At 56.9% G+C, this 17,618-nt stretch overlaps 2 protein-coding genes across 11 annotated transcripts; both read left to right on the top strand.

Moving 5' to 3' along the window:
- Positions 1-472: 472 nt before the first annotated feature.
- Positions 473-6,296, top strand: TDRKH (tudor and KH domain containing). Of its 7 annotated transcripts, XM_088180953.1 has the most exons (12): positions 476-989; positions 1,584-1,690; positions 1,807-2,005; positions 2,627-2,766; positions 2,858-3,299; positions 3,797-3,960; positions 4,500-4,672; positions 4,747-4,811; positions 5,007-5,158; positions 5,262-5,330; positions 5,508-5,643; positions 5,919-6,092. In XM_088180953.1, the coding sequence occupies exons 1-12, from the start codon at positions 869-871 to the stop codon at positions 5,954-5,956; spliced, it is 1,806 nt and encodes a 601-aa protein (XP_088037079.1). In that variant the 5' UTR covers positions 476-868; the 3' UTR covers positions 5,957-6,092. The 7 variants fall into 7 exon arrangements, with proteins under 7 accessions (XP_088037074.1, XP_088037075.1, XP_088037076.1 ...); XM_088180948.1 differs by having other exon boundaries at positions 473-989; positions 1,807-2,766; XM_088180952.1 differs by having other exon boundaries at positions 475-989; positions 5,007-5,330; positions 5,919-6,296.
- A 114-nt stretch (positions 6,297-6,410) lies between these two features.
- Positions 6,411-17,056, top strand: MRPL9 (mitochondrial ribosomal protein L9). Of its 4 annotated transcripts, none has more exons than XM_088180958.1 (7): positions 6,411-6,544; positions 7,623-7,782; positions 9,265-9,386; positions 10,514-10,561; positions 11,652-11,753; positions 15,098-15,181; positions 15,991-17,056. In XM_088180958.1, the coding sequence occupies exons 1-7, from the start codon at positions 6,482-6,484 to the stop codon at positions 16,120-16,122; spliced, it is 711 nt and encodes a 236-aa protein (XP_088037084.1). In that variant the 5' UTR covers positions 6,411-6,481; the 3' UTR covers positions 16,123-17,056. The 4 variants fall into 4 exon arrangements, with proteins under 4 accessions (XP_088037084.1, XP_088037082.1, XP_088037083.1 ...); XM_088180956.1 differs by having other exon boundaries at positions 15,753-17,056; XM_088180957.1 differs by having other exon boundaries at positions 15,071-15,181.
- Positions 17,057-17,618: the final 562 nt, after the last annotated feature.

The following is a 17,618-nucleotide window of genomic DNA, read 5'->3' as shown; positions in this document are numbered from 1 at the left end:
GAGGCTCTGTCACCTGTGGGTCCCCGCTGTCCCTGTCACCCGTGGGTGTCCCATGGGGACAGTGGGGAGTGGTCGCGGCTGCGTTTGAGCGGAATAAAAGCGTTTTTGGGGACGGCATGTGCGGGGGCTCCGTCACGGGGGACACGCGGGGACACCGGGAGCGGTGTTCGAGCCCAGCCCCGCCCCGCGCAGCGCTCCGAGCCGCCATAGGCTCTCGTGCCTGTCACTCAAACCAGAAGGCGGGCATTCGCACTTTCCCGCTCTCTGATTGGTTCTTCCCCGCTACTCGCCGCTGATTGGCTGCTTTATTCCCGTTATTTCCCGCCCTCCCCTGTGGGAGGCCTCGCGGGGATTGGCTGCTGCTCCGCAGGTGGTGATTGGGCGGGGGCGGTGCGGAGCTGCGCTGTGATTGGCTAAGAGGGGAGGAGCCGGGATGTGATTGGTGGAGAGCGGGAGGAGGCGGAGCCAGCGGCGGGGCGCGGGAGGCGGCGGCGGCGGCACCGGGGCCGCATTGGGCCCGAACCGGGGCCGGGCCCAAACCGGGGCCTTTCGGGACCGGGCCGGGCCGAACCAGGGTCGCTACGGGGCCGAGGTGTGACCCCGTCACCTGCAGGTACCGTGAGACCACCCGGGGGGCGCTGCCGAGGTGTCTGCGGGGGCTCCGCTGCCGGTGCACCGGGCCCGGGGCCTGCACCGGCGGGCCCGGAGCCGAGCCCTCCGTGAGGGTACGAGCGGGGGGAGGCTGCCGGGGAGTCCCCGGGCTGGAGGGTGAAGCGCGGCCCGGCCGCAGCGGGAGCTCCCGGTGGGCTCCCGGTAAGCCCCGGTAAGGCCCCGGTAAGGCCCCGGTAAGCCCCGAACGCAGCCGGCCATGGCGGGACGCGGCTCCGTGCACAGCCTGAGCAGCCTGCAGAAAACCGCCCTGCTCCTGGGAGTCCCGGCCGCCGCCACCGTGCTCTACATCCTGTACCGGCGCTACCGGGAGAGCCGAGGTGAGTGCGGGGCCCTGCACCGGGGCCTGACCTCCCTCGGGGCCCCGTGGGGAGCGGGAGGCTGCGGGACTCACTTCTGCCGCAGGGAATTCCCTTGTGACCTCCGCAGGGGGGTCCCTGTCCCTTTGTGATGCCCGGGGACACCCTGGGGACACCCTTGGAACCCTCGGGGGACACTTTGGGGACACCCTGGGGACACCTTGGGGACCCTCTGTGCCCTTCCATGGGGAGGGGGAGGCTGCTGGAGTCACTCCTCCCGCAGGGAATTCCCCTGTGACCGCCACAAGGGAGTCCCTGTCCTTTTGTCACCCCCTGGAACCCTCTGGGGACTTTGTGGGGACCCTTTGGGGACAGGAGGAGGCTGTTGGGGCCACTTTTCTCTCTGGGATTCCCCTTGTAACCCCCTTGGGAGGGGTCCCCGTCCCTTTGGGGACACCCTGGGGACCCTTGGGGGACCCTGTGAGGACACCCTGGGAAGTGGGGGCCCACTGGAGTCACTTTTCCCACTGGGAATTCCCTGGGGTGAGGGTCCTACCCCTCCGTGCCCCCTGGGGACCCTTTGGGGACACGGCCCTGTCCCCGTTGTCCCCTCAGAGGTGCAGGTGACCGTGGTGGCAGACGAGGGGCTGGAGGTCGGGGTGCGGGTGCCCCGCAGCGCGCTGAAATCGCTGATCGGCCGCCGGGGAGCCACCATCAACCAGGTGGGGAGGGGGCACCGGGACCACCGGGAGGGGTCACTGGGACCACCGGGACCACCGGGAGGGGTGACCGGGAGCACCGGCAGGGGTGACCGGCACCGCCCTCTGTGCGGCCGCAGCTGAGGCAGGAGACGGGAGCGCAGATCGATGTGGAGGAGGAGGAGGAGGAGGAAGAAGGGGGGCAGTCCCTGGTGCAGATCTCGGGCTCACCTGGCCAGGTGTGCCGGGCCAGGGCGGCCGTGCTGCGAATCGTGGCCGACAGCGCTCCCGTGGCCGAGCAGCTCCGTGTGCCCCAGAGGGCTGTGGGCAGGATCATCGGTATGGGGCACCCCAAAATCTGGGGGGCAGGGTCTGTATCCCCTGGGGACGCCCCAAATCCTGGGGGAACTTTCCATAGCCACAGGGACACTCAAAATCCTGGGGGAACCCCCAATCCCAGGTGGCCCTTCCAGTGCTTTTTCCCCAAATCCTGGGGCTCTTCCACCCCATTCCTGGGGGGCCCTTCCAGCCTTTTCTCCCTATTCCTTGGAATTGCTTTTCCTGTCAGTCCCAGGGGCTTTCTCCGCCTTTCCCTTTACCCCAGGGGGGGCCTGGCCACTCTGTCCCCCTCCCTATCCTGGGACTCTTCCACCCCTTTCCCAACATCCCAGACTCCTTTCCCAATATCCCAAACTCCCTTTCCCAACATCGCAGGCTCCCCAGATCCCAGACCCCCTTCCCAAAACCCAAACTCTTTTCCCAACATCCCAAGACCCCTTTCCCACTCCTTTCCCAACATCCCAAACTCCTTTCCCAACATCCCAGACTCCCCAACATCCCAGACCCCCTTCCCACCCCCCCAGACCCTCCCCTTTCCCCCAAGCCTCATTTCCCTCCCCAAATCACCCCAAACCCCCTCATTTCCCCGGGATCCCTCCGGGGCATTCCCGCCGCCCTCAGGCCGAGGCGGGGAGACCGTGCGGGGCATCTGCCGGAGCTCGGGGGCTCGCGTGGAGTGCGGCCACGAGCCCGACGCCAGCCTGGCCCCGCTGCGCATCATCCGCCTGCTGGGGACGCGCAAGGAGGTGGAGGCGGCCAAGGTGAGCACAAATCGGTTTTTTTTTTTTTTTTTTTTTGGGGTGCTTTAACCCCTCCCGAGCCTGCGGGCGCTCACCCCGTGGCCGCTCGCAGAAGCTGATCCTGGAGAAGCTGTCGGAGGACAAAGCGTTCCGCAGGGAGCTGGCGCAGGCGGCGGCCGCTCGATGCCCTCGGAAACAGCCCCTGGGCAACCGCCGGGAGCCTCCGGGGCCACCGCCCCCCGCTCCTCCCGGTGGCCCCGAGGGCTGGCAGGAGTGCTGGGATGTGCACTGGCCACCGGGGGCTATCCCGGACAGCGCTCCTGGCACGGGAACGGCGGCGGGGAGCGAGGGGCTGGAGGGGCTGGAGCCGAACCCGGAGCTGGAGGAGCCGAACCCGGAGCTGGAGGAGCCGAACCCGGAGCTGGAGGAGCCGAACCCGGAGCTGGAGGAGCCGAACCCGGAGCTGGAGGAGCCGAACCCAGAGCTGGAGGAGCCGGGCCCGGAGCTGGAGGAGCCGAACCCAGAGCTGGAGGAGCCCGTGCCCAAGTTCGAGGGTGAGAGCAGCGCTGGGGTGGATCCCGCTGGGAATTGCGGTGGGGATGGGATTGCTGAGACAGCCTGGGTACGGGGAGGGTTCCCTCCATCTCTTCCCGTGCTTTTCCCGGAGGGATTTTTGGGGATTCTTTCCATCCTGTGGCTCTCCCGTGCCTTTCCCAGAGGGATTTTTGGGGATTCCCTCTCTCCCGTGCCTTTCCTGAAGGGATTTTTGGGGGTTCCTTCCATCCTGTGGCTCTCCTGTGCCTTTCCCGGTGGGATTTTTGGGGATTCTCTCTCTTTCTGTGGCATTGGAGGTGATGTGGGTTGATTTCTGTAGGATTTTGGGATGATTTCTGTAGGATTTCAGGAGTATTTCAGGATGATTTCTGTGGGATTTGGGGTGGATTTTGGGGTGATTTCTGTAGGATTTCAGGGGGATTTTTGGGGTGATCTCTGTGGGATTTGGGGTGGATTTTGGGGTGATTTGGGGATGATTTGGGGCTCCTCCCTGCAGTGCCCAGCCCGGATTTCAGCTTCCCTGCAGACGAGCATTTGGATGTTTACGTGTCAGCTGCCGAGAGCCCCGGGCACTTCTGGATCCAACTGCTGGGCACACGCAGCCTGCAGCTGGACAAACTGACAGCCGAGATGGGGCACTTCTACCAGAGCAGCGCCCCCGTGAGTCCCCTCTGTCACCTCGGTGTCACCTCTGTGTCCCCTCTGTGTCCATTCCATGCCCTCCCTGTGTCCCAGCACTGTCCCCACCATGTCCCTTACCCCCATCCCGTGTCCCCTCCTTTCCCAGCTCTGTCCCCTAGTGTCCTTTACCCCTATCCTGTGTCCCCTCATGTCACAGCACTGTCCCCATGTCCCCCTGACTGTCCCCGTGTCCCCCCGACTGTCCCCGTGTCCCCCCGACTGTCCCCATGTCCCTCCCGTGTCTCCCTGACTGTCCCTGTGTCCCTCCCCGTGTCCCCCCGACTGTCCCCGTGTCCCTCCCATGTCTCCCTGACTGTCCCCGTGTCCCTCCCGTGTCCCCCGGACTGTCCCCGTGTCCTCCTGACTGTCCCCGTGTCCCTCCCATGTCCCCTGAGTGTCCCCATGTCACTCCCATGTCCCCTCTGTGCCCACTGCCATGTCCCAGCATTGTCCCCCCGTGTCCCTCCCGTGTCCCCCTGAGTGTCCCCGTGTCCCCCTGAGTGTCCCCGTGTCCCCAGGTCCCTCCCCCGTCCGTCCATGCCGGGGCCATCGTGGCCGCTCCGTACCTGGACGATGGCGAGTGGTACCGGGCGCGTGTCCTGGGGACACTGGACAACGGCCACCTGGACCTGTACTACGTGGACTTTGGGGACAACGGCGAGGCCCCCCCCGAGGCTCTGCGGGCCCTCAGGTGTGGCAGGGGGGTGACACTGCCGGGATAATGTCCCTGTGTCACCTGGGAGTGCCCTCACCGTATCCCTGCAGGAGCGACTTCCTGAGCCTGCCCTTCCAGGCCATCGAGTGCAGCCTGGCCGGGATTGTCCCCAACGGTGAGCAGGGGTGGCACAGCATGTCCCCTCCTTGGGGGTGGCACAGAGCCCTGTCCCCTCTGGCCCTGTCCCCTCCTGGGGGTGGCACACGAGGGTGGCACATGGCCCTGTCCTCTCCCGGGGCGTGGCACACAGCTCTGTCCCCTCCCCTCTGGTGACACTGCCCACCCGGGGTGTGTCCCGCGGTGTCCCCAGGGGACAGCTGGCCCGAGGCGGCTCTGGACGAGTTTGACCGGCTCACGCACTGTGCCCAGTGGACACCGCTGGTGGCCCGGATCTGCAGCTACAGCCAGGCCGGGCCCTGCCCCCGGCCCAGCGTGCAGCTCTTCACCCAGCGCCACGGCCAGGTGTGTCCCCAATTGTCCCCTCCCGTTGTCCCCTGTCCCTCATTCCCACCATTCCCTGTCCCTGCTGTCTCTGTCCCCTGTCCCATTCCCGCTGTCCCCACAGAGCCTGGACGTGGGAGCAGAGCTGGTGCGTTTGGGCTACGCCGTGCCCAGGCCCCCCGAGGAGCCCCCGGTGAGCTGCTCCCGGTGTCCCCGTGTCCCCTCCCCGGTGTCCCCTCCCGGGCGTGGCCGGTCCTGGTGTCCCCATGTCCCTTCCCAGTGCCCCCTTCCCACTCCCGGTGTCCCCTGTGGGGTGTGACCCAGAGGCTCCCGGTGTCCCGGTGGGGCTGACCCCACGTTTCCCGGGCAGGACAATCTCGGCTGTGCCTCCATCCTGAGCCCAGCAGAGCCTGGGACCCCGCAGAGCCCCGGGGACAGCGCCGGGGACAGCACCGGGGACAGCGCCGGGGACAGCACCGGGACCCTGTCCTGCCTCAGCCTGCCCGGTGAGCCCGGGGCCTTCCGGTGACACCGTGCTGGTGACACCGTTCCGTGACACCATTCCCAGTGACACCATTCCCATGACACCATTCCCAGTGACACTGTTCCTGTGACACCATCCTGGTGACACCATCCTGGTGACACTGTTCCCACGACACCATTCCCGGTGACACCGTTCCCATGACACCATTCCCGGTTGACACCATTCCTGTGACACCGTTCCCGGTGTGTCCCAGCCGGACCGGTGTGGCCCCCCTGACCCCCCTCCCCTGTCCCACAGCCGCTGCCGTGCCCGGGGACGCCGTCACGGTCTCCTGAAGCAGCCTGTGCCCGGTGCCACCGGCACGGTGACCGGGAGCTGCTCCCGGTGCCACCCTCCAGAAGCTCCCGGTGACCCCGTGGAGGTGACCCAGGAGCCGCCTGTTCTCGGTGACCCCATCCCGGTGACCCGGAGCAGCTCCCGGTGCCGCCAGCACGTGCAATCCCCCTGTCCGGAGCCCTCCGGGAGGCCGCACCGACAAATCGCGGGGATCTCCGCTTGTGCCTCTTGTCGGGACACGACACTTCCGTTACCGGGAGTTCCCGGTTTCCTCGCCTTGTTTTGCGTTCCGTTGCACTATTTGTGGTTCTGAGTTAATAAAGTTGAATGTTTCTCAGCGCTCCGTCCCCGCCTGCCGTGAACCGGCGGGAACCGGGAGCAGGCGCGCCGCGGGCAGCCCTGTGGGGGTCCTTGCACAGGGTCCTGCGCAGGCGCGCCGCGGGCAGCCCTGCTGGGGTCCTTGCATGGGGTCCCGCGCAGGCGCAGCGCGGGCTCCTCAGGCACCGTGAGGCAGCGGGGCCGCCATGTTGGCCCCGGGGGCGGCGGGACGGGTGCTGAGCCGGGCCCTGAGCCTGAGCCATGGCTCGGTGAGGGCGGGACACCGGGAATGCTGGGGGGGCGCTTGGGGGTCGGTACCGGGGATGGGCCTTGAGCCAGGGCGGAGGGGCCCCGGGGCTGGAGGTGGCCGGGAGTGGGACTGGGGTCAGTACCGGGGGCGGCGGGACGGGCCCTGAGCCAGCCCCATACCCCGTTATGGAACCCTATAGCCACTATACCGTACCCGGCCCTATAACCCCGTTCGAGTTCCCTTCAGGACCTGAAACCCGCCTTTAGAGCCCCCAGACCCCATAATCCCTCCTTTAGAGCCCCCTGACCCTATAGCCGCCCCTTTAGAGCCCCCAGACCCCATAATCCCCCCTTTAGAGCCCCATACCCCATAATTCCCCCTTTAGAGCCCCCAGACCCCATAATCGCCCATTAGAGCCCCTCAGACCCCATAGCCACCCCCAGATCCTAAACTCTCCCTCTAGTGGGAAGTTATAGGGTCTGGGGGGGAGCTATGGGATCTAGGGGGGTTGTAGGGTCTAGGAGGGAGTTATGGGGTCCCAGGTGTGTTGTGGGGGGGGCTGTGGGGTCTGGGATGATCTGGGGGCGGTTATGGGGTCTGGGGGCTGCTGTGGGAGGGGTTGTAGGGTCTGGGGGGGTACAGTGGGGGTGTTATGGGGTCTGGGACTTGTAGGGGGTCCTATAGGATCCTGGGGGGGTGTCGTGGGAGTCTGTGGGATATGGGGTGTAAAGTGGGGAGGTTATGGGGTCTGAGGGGATAATGGGGCTGAAGTGGCGTTGTGGGGTCTGTGGGGGTTCTGTGGGGTCTGAGAGGTCTGTGGGGGGTTTATGGGGCAGTTATGGGGTCTGTGGGGTCACCGGGGCTGCCGAATCCCCCTGTTCCCATCCCCATCCCTGTTTCCAATGGGAACACTAGAACATTCTGGAACATTCCCCAGGGCACGGTGGTTGTGGAGCGGGTGTGGCCGGTGTTATCCCCATCCCCATTCCCAATGGAACGTTCTGGAACATTCCCCAGGGCACGGTGGTTGTGGAGCGGGTGTGGCCGGTGTTATCCCCATCCCCATTCCCAATGGAACGTTCTGGAACATTCCCCAGGGCACGGTGGTTGTGGAGCGGGTGTGGCCGGTGCCCCTGCGGCGCTCGGGCTCCCCGGCTCGGCTGCGGCCGCGGCGGCTCCGCGTGTTCCGGCTGCTGCGGGACGGCAAACACGAGCCCCGGGGGGACATGGAGCTGCTGCTCACCCGCAGCGTGCAGGGTGAGTGCGGCCCGGAACGCCGGCAATTCCCGGGAATCAACCCCAGAATTCCCGGGAATCAACCCCAGAATTCCCGGGAATCCTGAGCCCACAGCCCGGGAATCAACCCCAGAATTCCCGGGAATCAACCCCAGAATTCCCGGGAATCCTGAGCTCACAGCCCGGGAATCAACCCCAGAATTCCCGGGAATCATCCCCAGAATTCCCGGGAATCAACCCCAGAATTCCCGGGAATCCTGAGCTCACAGCCCGGGAATCAACCCCAGAATTCCCAGGAATCCTGAGCTCACAGCCCGGGAATCAACCCCAGAATTCCCGGGAATCAACCCCAGAATTCCCGGGAATCAACCCCAGAATTCCCGGGAATCCTGAGCCCACAGCCCGGGAATCAACCCCAGAATTCCCGGGAATCAACCCCAGAATTCCCGGGAATCCTGAGCTCACAGCCCGGGAATCAACCCCAGAATTCCCGGGAATTCTGCATTCCCAGCCCTTTCCTGGGAATCCCCCCCTCATTCCCAGCCCCTTCCTGGCCATTCCCATCCCACTTTATCCCAGGAATTCCTCCATTCCCAACCCTTTCCCAAAAATTCCTCCATTCCCAACCCTTTCCCAGGAATTCCTCCATTCCCAGCCCCTTTCCCAAACCATTCCCATCCATTTTTGGCAGTTTTATCTCTTTCCTTGGGGAGCATTGTGAGTAAATCTGGGAATTCCAGGAATTTCTGCATTCCCAACCCTTTTCCCAGGAATTCTGCATTCAGGGTCAATGATTCCTGGGAATTCCTGGAAATTTTGGGAATTCTGAATTCCCTTCCTGGGAATTCTCCCATTCCCAGCCCTACCATGGAATTTTTCCAGCATTCCCAGTTGAGTTTTGACCCCTAAACCCAACGATTTTATGGAATTCCTGTTTAATTTCATGGAACTTCTATTAAATTAATGGAATTTCAGTTTAATTCCACAGAATTCCAGTTTAATTCCATGGAATTTCAGTTTAATTCCATGGAATTTCAGTTTAATTCCACGGAATTCTTGTTTAATTCCATGGAATTCCTGTTTAATTTGGATTTAATTTCGTGGAATTTCTATTTAATTTCAGTTTAACTCTATAGAATTCCTGTTTAATTCTTATTTAATTTCACACAATTCCTGTTTAATTCCGTGGAATTCCTGTTTGATTTCAATTTAATTTCACGGAATTCCTGTTTGATTTCAATTTAATTTCACAGAATTCTTGTTTAATTCCACCGAATTTCTCTTTAATTCCATGGAATCCTTATTTAATTTCAATTTAATTTCCCAGAATTTCTATTTAATTTCACTTTAATTCCATGGAACCCCTATTTAATTTCAATTTAATTTCACAGAATTTCCCTTTCATTTCTCTTCAATCCCACACAATTTGAACCCCATTCCATTCAATTCCCAACATTCCCAGGAATTTTTTTTTTGTTTGTTTTTTTCTCTCTTTCCCTGCAGACCTGGGCAGCCGTGGGGCCGTGGTGAGGGTGAGCAAAGCCCTGGGCAGGAACCGGCTCCTCCCCCAGGGGCTGGCCGTGTACCCCAGCCCTGAGAACCTGCAGAGGATCCAGCAGGAGCAGGTCAGCAAAAAATGGGATTTTTTTGGGAATTTTTGGGAATTTTTTGGGGAATTTTTTGGGATTTTTGGGGGTTTTTTGGGATTTTTTAGGGATTTTTTAGGGGATTTTTGGGCCGTGTACCCCAGCCCTGAGAACCTGCAGAGGATCCAGCAGGAGCAGGTCAGCAAAAAAATGGGATTTTATTGGGAATTTTTGGGAATTTTTTGGGATTTTTGGGGTTTTTTTGGGATTTTTTTGCGATTTTTGGGGTTTTTTTGGCATTTTTTAGGGATTTTTTAGGGGATTTTTGGGCCGTGTACCCCAGCCCTGAGAACCTGCAGAGGATCCAACAGGAGCAGGTCAGCAAAAAATGGGATTTTTTGGGGAATTTTTGGGAATTTTTTGGGATTTTTTGGGGAATTTTTTGGAATTTTTTTGGATTTTTTTTGGGTTTTTTTGGGAATTTTTTAGGGGATTTTTGGGCCGTGTATCCCAGCCCTGAGAACCTGCAGAGGATCCAGCAGGAGCAGGTCAGCAAAAAATGGGATTTTATTGGGAATTTTTTGGGAATTTTTTTGGATTTTTTGGGGGTTTTTGGGGAATTTTTTGGAATTTTTTTGGATTTTTTGGGGTTTTTCGGGGATTTTTTAGGGATTTTTTAGGGGATTTTTGGGCCGTGTACCCCAGCCCTGAGAACCTGCAGAGGATCCAGCAGGAACAGGTCAGCAAAAAAATGGGATTTTTTTGGGAATTTTTGGGAATTTTTTGGGATTTTTTTTGGGTTTTTTTGGGATTTTTTTGCGATTTTTGGGGTTTTTTTTGGGATTTTTTAGGGATTTTTTTAGGGGATTTTTGGGCCGTGTACCCCAGCCCTGAGAACCTGCAGAGGATCCAGCAGGAGCAGGTCAGCAAAAAATGGGATTTTATTGGGAATTTTTTGGGAATTTTTTGGGATTTTTTTGGGTTTTTTTGGGATTTTTTTGCGATTTTTGGGATTTTTTTGCGATTTTTTTTTAGCTCTTTTGGGGTTTTTTTGGGGGTGTTCAGTCCCTGTTTTTCCCACTTCTCCTCAATCCCTTTTCCTCCATTTCTTTTCCTCAATCCCATTTTTTCCCCCTAATTCCCATTTTCCCATTTTTCCCCCACAGGCTCAGCAGGAGAAGCTGGAGGAGCCCCAGACCCAGAGTGGGCAGAAAGTGAGAGGGGTCCCCAAAATTCCCCAAATTCCCCCAAATCCCAAATTCCCACAATCCCAAATTCCCCAAATTCCCCCAGTCCCAATTCCCCCAAATCCCAAATTCTCCCAAATGCCAAATTCCCCCAATCCCAAATTCCCCAAATCCCTCAAATCCCAAATTCCCCCAGTCCCAGAATTCCCCCCAATCCCAAATTCCCCAAATCCCTCACATCCCAAATTCCCCCAATTCCAGTTCCCCCAGTTCCAAATCCCCCAAATTCCCCCAATCCCAAATTCCCCAATCCCAAATTCCCCAAACTCCCCAAATCCCCAATTCCCCCAATCCCAAATTCCCCAAATTCCCCCAGTCCCAATTCCCCCAAATCCCAAATTCCCCCAATCCCAAATCCCCCAAATTCCCCCAAATCCCCCAAATTCCCCCAAATCCCAAATTCCCCCAAATCCCAAATTCCCCAAATTCCCCCAAATCCCAAATTCCCCAAATTCCCCCAAATCCCAAATTCCCCCAAATCCCAAATTCCCCAAATCCCAAATTCTCCCAAATTCCCCCAAATCCCAGAATTCCCCAAATCCCAAACTCTCCCAAATGCCAAATTCCCCAAATCCCTCAAATCCCAAATTCCCCCAGTCCCAGAATTTCCCCAATCCCAAATTCCCCAAATCCCAAATTTCCCCCAATCCCAAATTCCCCCAATTCCCCAAATCCCAAATTCCCCAAATCCCTCAAATCCCAAATTCCCTCAATTCCAATTCCCCCAGTTCCAAATCCCCCAATCCCAAATTCCCCAAATCCTGAGAATTCCCCCAATTCTGGGAGGATTTTTTGGGAATTTTGGGAAGATTTTTTGGGGATTTTTTGTGGGTTTTTTTTTTAGGATTTTTCCGAAGTATTTTTTAGGATTTTTACGGAAATTTTTTTTTTATTTTGAAAAAATTTATTTTACCACCCAAGGAATTCTGGATCTCATTTTTAAAAACACACTTCCGAGACGTTTTAGGGCTTGTTACCAAATATTTTAGGGCACGTTAAAGATCCCCTAAATCCTTGAAATTTCCCCTAAAAAAAAAAATAAAATCCCAAATTGCAGACGCTGGAATTCCTGCGGCGCTGCCGCCTCCAGGTGGGGATGAAGAACAACGTGAGCTGGGAGCTGAGCCCCGCCCTGGTGGCCCGGCACTTCCTCAAGAACGTGAGCGGCGTTTGGGGACAATTTATAGGATTTTGGGGACAATTTATAGGGTTTGGGGACGTTTTATAGGATTTTGGGGTCAATCTGTGATTTTGGGCATTGGGGCATTCCCAAATCAGGACCCCAAAAGTTTGGGGGGGGCTCAAGGCCAGCCCTGCTCCTGGGATTTGGGGTCATTCTGTAGGATTTTGGGACATTTTATAGGATTTGGGGTCATTCTGTAGGATTTTGGGTCATTCTGTTGGATTTTGGGTCATTCTGTAGGATTTTGGGTCATTCTGTAAGATTTTGGGACATTCTCTAGGATTTTGGGGTCATTCTATAGGATTTGGGGTCATTCTGTAGGATTTGAGGACATTCTCTAGGATTTTGGGAACATTTTATAGGGTTTGGGGACGTTTTATAGGATTTGGGGTCATTCTGTTGGATTTTGGGTCATTCTGTAGGATTTTGGGGTCATTCTCTAGGATTTTGGGAACATTTTATAGGGTTTGGGGACGTTTTATAGGATTTTGGGGTCAATCTGTGATTTTGGGCATTGGGGCATTCCCAAATCAGGACCCCAAAAGTTTGGGGTCATTCCCCGAGGGTTTGGGGGGGGCTCAAGGCCCTGGGATTTGGGTCATTCTGTAGGATTTTGGGACATTTTATAGGATTTTGGGACATTTTATAGGATTTTGGGACATTTTATAGGATTTTGGGACATTTTATAGGATTTTGGGACATTTTATAGGATTTGAGGACATTCTGTAGGATTTTGGGTCATTCTGTAGGATTTGGGGTAATTTTCTAGGATTTTGGGTCATTCTATAGGATTTTGGGTCATTCTATAGGATTTTGGGACATTTTATAGGATTTGGGGACATTCTGTAGGATTTTGGGGTCATTCTGTAGGATTTTGGGGTAATTTTCTAGGATTTTGGGTCATTCTGTAGGATTTTGGGTCATTCTGTAAGATTTTGGGACATTCTCTAGGATTTTGGGGTCATTCTGTAGGATTTGGGGTCATTCTATAGGATTTTGGGGTCATTCTCTAGGATTTGGGGAACATTTTATAGGGTTTGGGGACGTTTTATAGGATTTGGGGTCAATCTGTGATTTTGGGCATTGGGGCATTCCCAAATCAGGACCCCAAAAGTTTGGGGTCATTCCCCGAGGGTTTGGGGGGGGCTCAAGGCCAGCCCTGCTCCTGGGATTTGGGGTCATTCTGTAGGATTTTGGGACATTTTATAGGATTTGGGGTCATTCTGTAGGATTTGGGGTCATTCTGTAGGATTTTGGGACATTTTATAGGATTTGAGGACATTCTGTAGGATTTGGGGTCATTCTGTAGGATTTGGGGTCATTCTATAGGATTTTGGGGTCATTCTGTTGGATTTTGGGTCATTCTATAGGATTTTGGGGTCATTCTGTAGGATTTTGGGGTAATTTTCTAGGATTTTGGGTCATTCTATAGGATTTTGGGGTCATTCTGTAGGATTTGGGGCCATTCTGTTGGATTTTGGGTCATTCTATAGGATTTTGGGACATTCTATAGGATTTTGGGTCATTCTATAGGATTTAGGGTCATTCTGTAGGATTTGGGGCCATTCTGTTGGATTTTGGGTCATTCTATAGGATTTTGGGGTCATTCTCTAGGATTTGGGGAACATTTTATAGGGTTTGGGGACGTTTTATAGGATTTTGGGGTCAATCTGTGATTTTGGGCATTGGGGCATTCCCAAACCAGGACCCCAAAAGTTTGGGGTCATTCCCCGAGGGTTTGGGGGGGGCTCAAGGCCCTGGGATTTGGGGTCATTCTGTAGGATTTTGGGACATTTTATAGGATTTGGGGTCATTCTGTAGGATTTGGGGTCATTCTGTAGGATTTTAGGGTAATTTTCTAGGATTTTGGGGTCATTCTCTAGGATTTTGGGGACAATTTATAGGGTTTGGGGACGTTTTATAGGATTTGGGGTCAATCTGTGATTTTGGGCATTGGGGCATTTCCAAATCAGGACCCCAAAAGTTTGGGGTCATTCCCCGAGGGTTTGGGGGGGGCTCAAGGTCAGCCCTGCTCCTGGGATTTGGGGTCATTCTGTTGGATTTTGGGTCATTGTGTAGGATTTTGGGACATTTTATAGGATTTGGGGTCATTCTGTTGGATTTTGGGTCATTCTGTAGGATTTTGGATCATTCTATAGGATTTTGGGGACATCCTGTGGGATTTGGGGTCATTCTGTAGGATTTTGGGGTCATTCTGCAGGATTTGAGGACATTCTGTAAGATTTTGGGACATTCTCTAGGATTTTGGGGTCATTCTGTAGGATTTTGGGACATTTTATAGGATTTTGGATCATTCCATAGGATTTTGAGGACATTCTGTAGGATTTTGGGGTAATTTTCTAGGATTTGGGGTCATTCTGTAGGATTTGGGACATTTTATAGGATTTGGGGTCATTCTGTAGGATTTGGGGCCATTCTGTTGGATTTTGGGTCATTCTCTAGGATTTTGGGACATTTTATAGGGTTTGGGGACGTTTTATAGGATTTTGGGGTCAATCTGTGATTTTGGGCATTGGGGCATTCCCAAACCAGGACCCCAAAAGTTTGGGGTCATTCCCCGAGGGTTTGGGGGGGGCTCAAGGCCAGCCCTGCTCCTGGGATTTGGGGTCATTCTGTTGGATTTTGGGACATTTTATAGGATTTGGGGTCATTCTGTAGGATTTTGGGACATTTTATAGGATTTGGGGTCATTCTGTAGGATTTTGGGACATTTTATAGGATTTGGGTCATTCTGTAGGATTTTGGGACATTTTATAGGATTTGAGGACATTCTGTAGGATTTTGGGGTCATTCTGTAGGATTTGGGGTCATTCTGTAGGATTTTGGGGTCATTCTGTAGGATTTGGGGTCCTTCTGTAGGATTTTGGGTCATTCTGTAGGATTTGGGGTCATTCTGTAGGATTTGGGTCATTGTGTAGGATTTTGGGACATTCTGTAGGATTTTGGCTCATTCTCTAGGATTTTGGGGTCATTCTATAGGATTTGGGGACATTTTATAGGATTTGGGGTCATTCCCTGGTTTGGGGTCATTCCTGGATTTTTGGGTTATTCCAGGGATTTGGGGTCACTCCTGGGATTCGGGGCCATTCCTGGGATTTGGGGTCGTTCCTGGGTTTTGGGGTCACTCCCTGGATTTGGGGTCATTCCCAGGGGTTTGGGGTGACCCCCCAGGATTGGGGGTGACCCCCCGGGTTTGGGGTGACCCCCAGGATTTGGGGTGACCCCCAGGATGTTTGGGGTGACCCCCCAGGATTTTTGGGGTGCCATCCCAGGATTTTTGGGGCCATTCCTGTTCCCAGCTCGGGGTGTTCGTGCCCCCCCACGCCCTGCGCCTGCCCCCGGAGCCCATCACGCGCTGGGGACACTTCTGGTGTGACGTCACGGTGAGGGGACAGGGACACACGGACACGGGCACAGGGGGGGACACACGGACAGGGGGGACCCTGCCCCCCTTCCTGCCCATTTCCCCCCTGTCCTTCCCCCCCTCTCTCCTCCCCATTTCCCCTTCTCCCTCCAGCTGGGGACCCTGGGCTGTCCTGGGGTTTGGGGTGACCCTGGGCGTGTTTGGGGTGCCCAGGGCTGGTTTTGGGGTGCCCAGGGCTGGTTTTGGGGTGGTTTTGGGGTGCCCAGGGCTGGTTTTGGGGTGCCCAGGGCTGGTTTTGGGATATTTTTGGGCGACCAGGGCTGTTTTCGGGGTGGTTTTGGGGTGCCCAGGGCTGGTTTTGGGGTGCCCAGGGCTGGTTTTGGGATATTTTTGGGCGACCAGGGCTGGTTTTCGGGTGGTTTTGGGGATGCCCAGGGCTGGTGTTGGGGTGGTTTTTTTGGGGTGCCCCGGGGCTGTTTTTGGGGTGTTTTTTTGGGGTGGCCGGGGCTGGTTTTGGGGTGCCTGGGGCTGTTTTTGGGGTATTTTTGGGGTGTTTTTTTGGGGTGACTGAGGTGTTTTTGGGGTGCCAGGTGAACGGGCTGGACACGGTGAGGGTGCCCATGGATGTGGTGCCCCGGGGCTGTTTTTGGGGTGGTTTTTTTGGGGTGCCCCGGGGCTGTTTTGGGGATTTTTTGGGTGACCAGTGGTGTTTTTTGGGGGTGCCAGGTGAACGGGCTGGACACGGTGAGGGTGCCCATGGATGTGGTGCCCCGGGGCTGTTTTTGGGGTGTTTTTTTGGGGTGACTGAGGTGTTTTTTGGGGTGCCAGGTGAACGGGCTGGACACGGTGAGGGTGCCCATGGATGTGGTGCAGTTCATGCGCCCCAAAACCAAACGGTTCCGGCACTGGCAGGAGCAGCAGCGGCAGCAGCTGGAGAGCAGCCGGGAGCGGCTCCTCTGACCCCCCCCCCCGAGGGGTTTGGGGTCCCCCCCCTGAGGGCTTTGGGGTCCCCAGAATGGATTTGGGGTCCCCAGAATGGATTTGAGCCCCCCTGGAAAGATTTGGGGTCGTTTTCCTTCCCCCTCTCACCTGTGGGGAGCTCCCAGACATCGCTCAGTTCCCAGAGCAGCACCTCAGGAATTTTGGGTTGTCCTGAGCCCCCCCCCCAAATTCCCCTGAGCCCCACTCTGGTCCAGGGGGGTCCCTGGGGTGGGCTTGGGGTCCCTGGGGTGGATTTGGGGTCCCTGGGGTGGGCTTGGGGTCCCTGGGGTGGGTTTGGGGTTGTTCTCCCCCTCCTCACCTCTGAGGAACTCCAGGACAGCTCTGGGTACCCAGAGCAGGATTTTGGGGTTCTCCTGAGCCCCACTCTGCTCCAGGGGGGTCCTCAGGGTGGATTTGGGGTCCCTGGGGTGGGTTTGGGGTCCCCAGGATGGATTTTTGGGGCTGTCTCCCCCATTTAGGATCCCCCTCACCCGTGGGGAGCTCCAGTTCCAGCAGCTCCCTGGAAAAGGGGGTTCAGTGGAATTTTGGGGTGGGGGGGGGGGGTCTCAGAGGTTTCTGGGGGGCTGTGGGATTCCTGTGAGACCCCCGGGACCCTCCCTTGAACCCCCAAATCCCGGGGGCATCCCCAGAATGGGTTTGGGGTCCCCAGGATGGATTTTGGGGGGGACCCGCCCCCCTCACCTGTGGGGAACTCCAGGATCCAGAAAAGGGGGATCAGGATTTGGGGGAGTCCCAGGATTTGGGGGGGGGGATTGCAGGATTTTTTTTGGGGGGGGGGTCTCAAAGAATTTGAGGGATTCTCAAGAGTTTTGGGAGCTTCAGGATTTTGGGAAGAAATCCCACGGGAGTTTTCCCACGGTGGAAAAAAAAAATGGAATTTTTAGGACACAAATTCGGGTGTTTGGAGTGAATTATTGGGGGAGGGGGTGGCACCCACCTGAGGGTCACCGTGGGTGTCCCCAAAGCCACCCCTCCGTGTCCCCCCAGGTGTGACCCCTGGGGGTTGGGGGGACTCTGGCGGTGCCACCTCGTTGCCATGACAACTTGGGGACACGGGTGGGGACACCAGGACATGAAAGGAGGTGACACGGAGCGGGGGGGGGGGGGGGGACACTGGGGGGTGGCACCGGCACTCGGAGGGGGGTGACACCGGCCTGGGGACACCGGGACACAAGGTGGGGTGACACTGAGGGGTGACACCGGGCTGGGGACACCGGGACACAAGGTGGGGTGACACTGAGGGGTGACACCGGGCTGGGGACACCGGGACACAAGGTGGGGTGACACTGAGGGGTGGCACCGGCCTGGGGACACCGAGGGGGTGACACTGAGGGGTGGCACCGGGCTGGGGACACCGGGACACCCAGGGGGTGACACGGGAGGGGAGGGGTCGGGGCTGAGTTCAGCACCGGGGACAGCACCGGGAGGCGACAGCGACACGCGGGGGGGGGGGG

This window comes from Sturnus vulgaris, chromosome 31 (assembly GCF_052056855.1).
Source record: "Sturnus vulgaris isolate bStuVul1 chromosome 31, bStuVul1.hap1, whole genome shotgun sequence".
Lineage (NCBI taxonomy): Eukaryota > Metazoa > Chordata > Aves > Passeriformes > Sturnidae > Sturnus > Sturnus vulgaris.
Note: the sequence above shows the minus strand (reverse complement) of the source record. Positions and strands in the feature narration are given on the sequence as shown.

What these genes read in the sequence shown, in the direction of transcription:
- TDRKH (XM_088180947.1), top strand. Translation starts at nt 869, where the DNA reads ATGGCGGGACGCGGCTCCGTGCACAGCCTGAGCAGCCTGCAGAAAACC. An exon ending in GGGGAGCCACCATCAACCAG is followed by an intron (nt 1,691 to 1,806) that starts GTGGGGAGGGGG and finishes GTGCGGCCGCAG; the next exon opens with CTGAGGCAGGAGACGGGAGC. An exon ending in AGGAGGTGGAGGCGGCCAAG is followed by an intron (nt 2,767 to 2,857) that starts GTGAGCACAAAT and finishes GGCCGCTCGCAG; the next exon opens with AAGCTGATCCTGGAGAAGCT.
- MRPL9 (XM_088180955.1), top strand. Translation starts at nt 6,482, where the DNA reads ATGTTGGCCCCGGGGGCGGCGGGACGGGTGCTGAGCCGGGCCCTGAGC. An exon ending in GCTCACCCGCAGCGTGCAGG is followed by an intron (nt 7,783 to 9,264) that starts GTGAGTGCGGCC and finishes CTTTCCCTGCAG; the next exon opens with ACCTGGGCAGCCGTGGGGCC. An exon ending in AGACCCAGAGTGGGCAGAAA is followed by an intron (nt 10,562 to 11,651) that starts GTGAGAGGGGTC and finishes CCCAAATTGCAG; the next exon opens with ACGCTGGAATTCCTGCGGCG.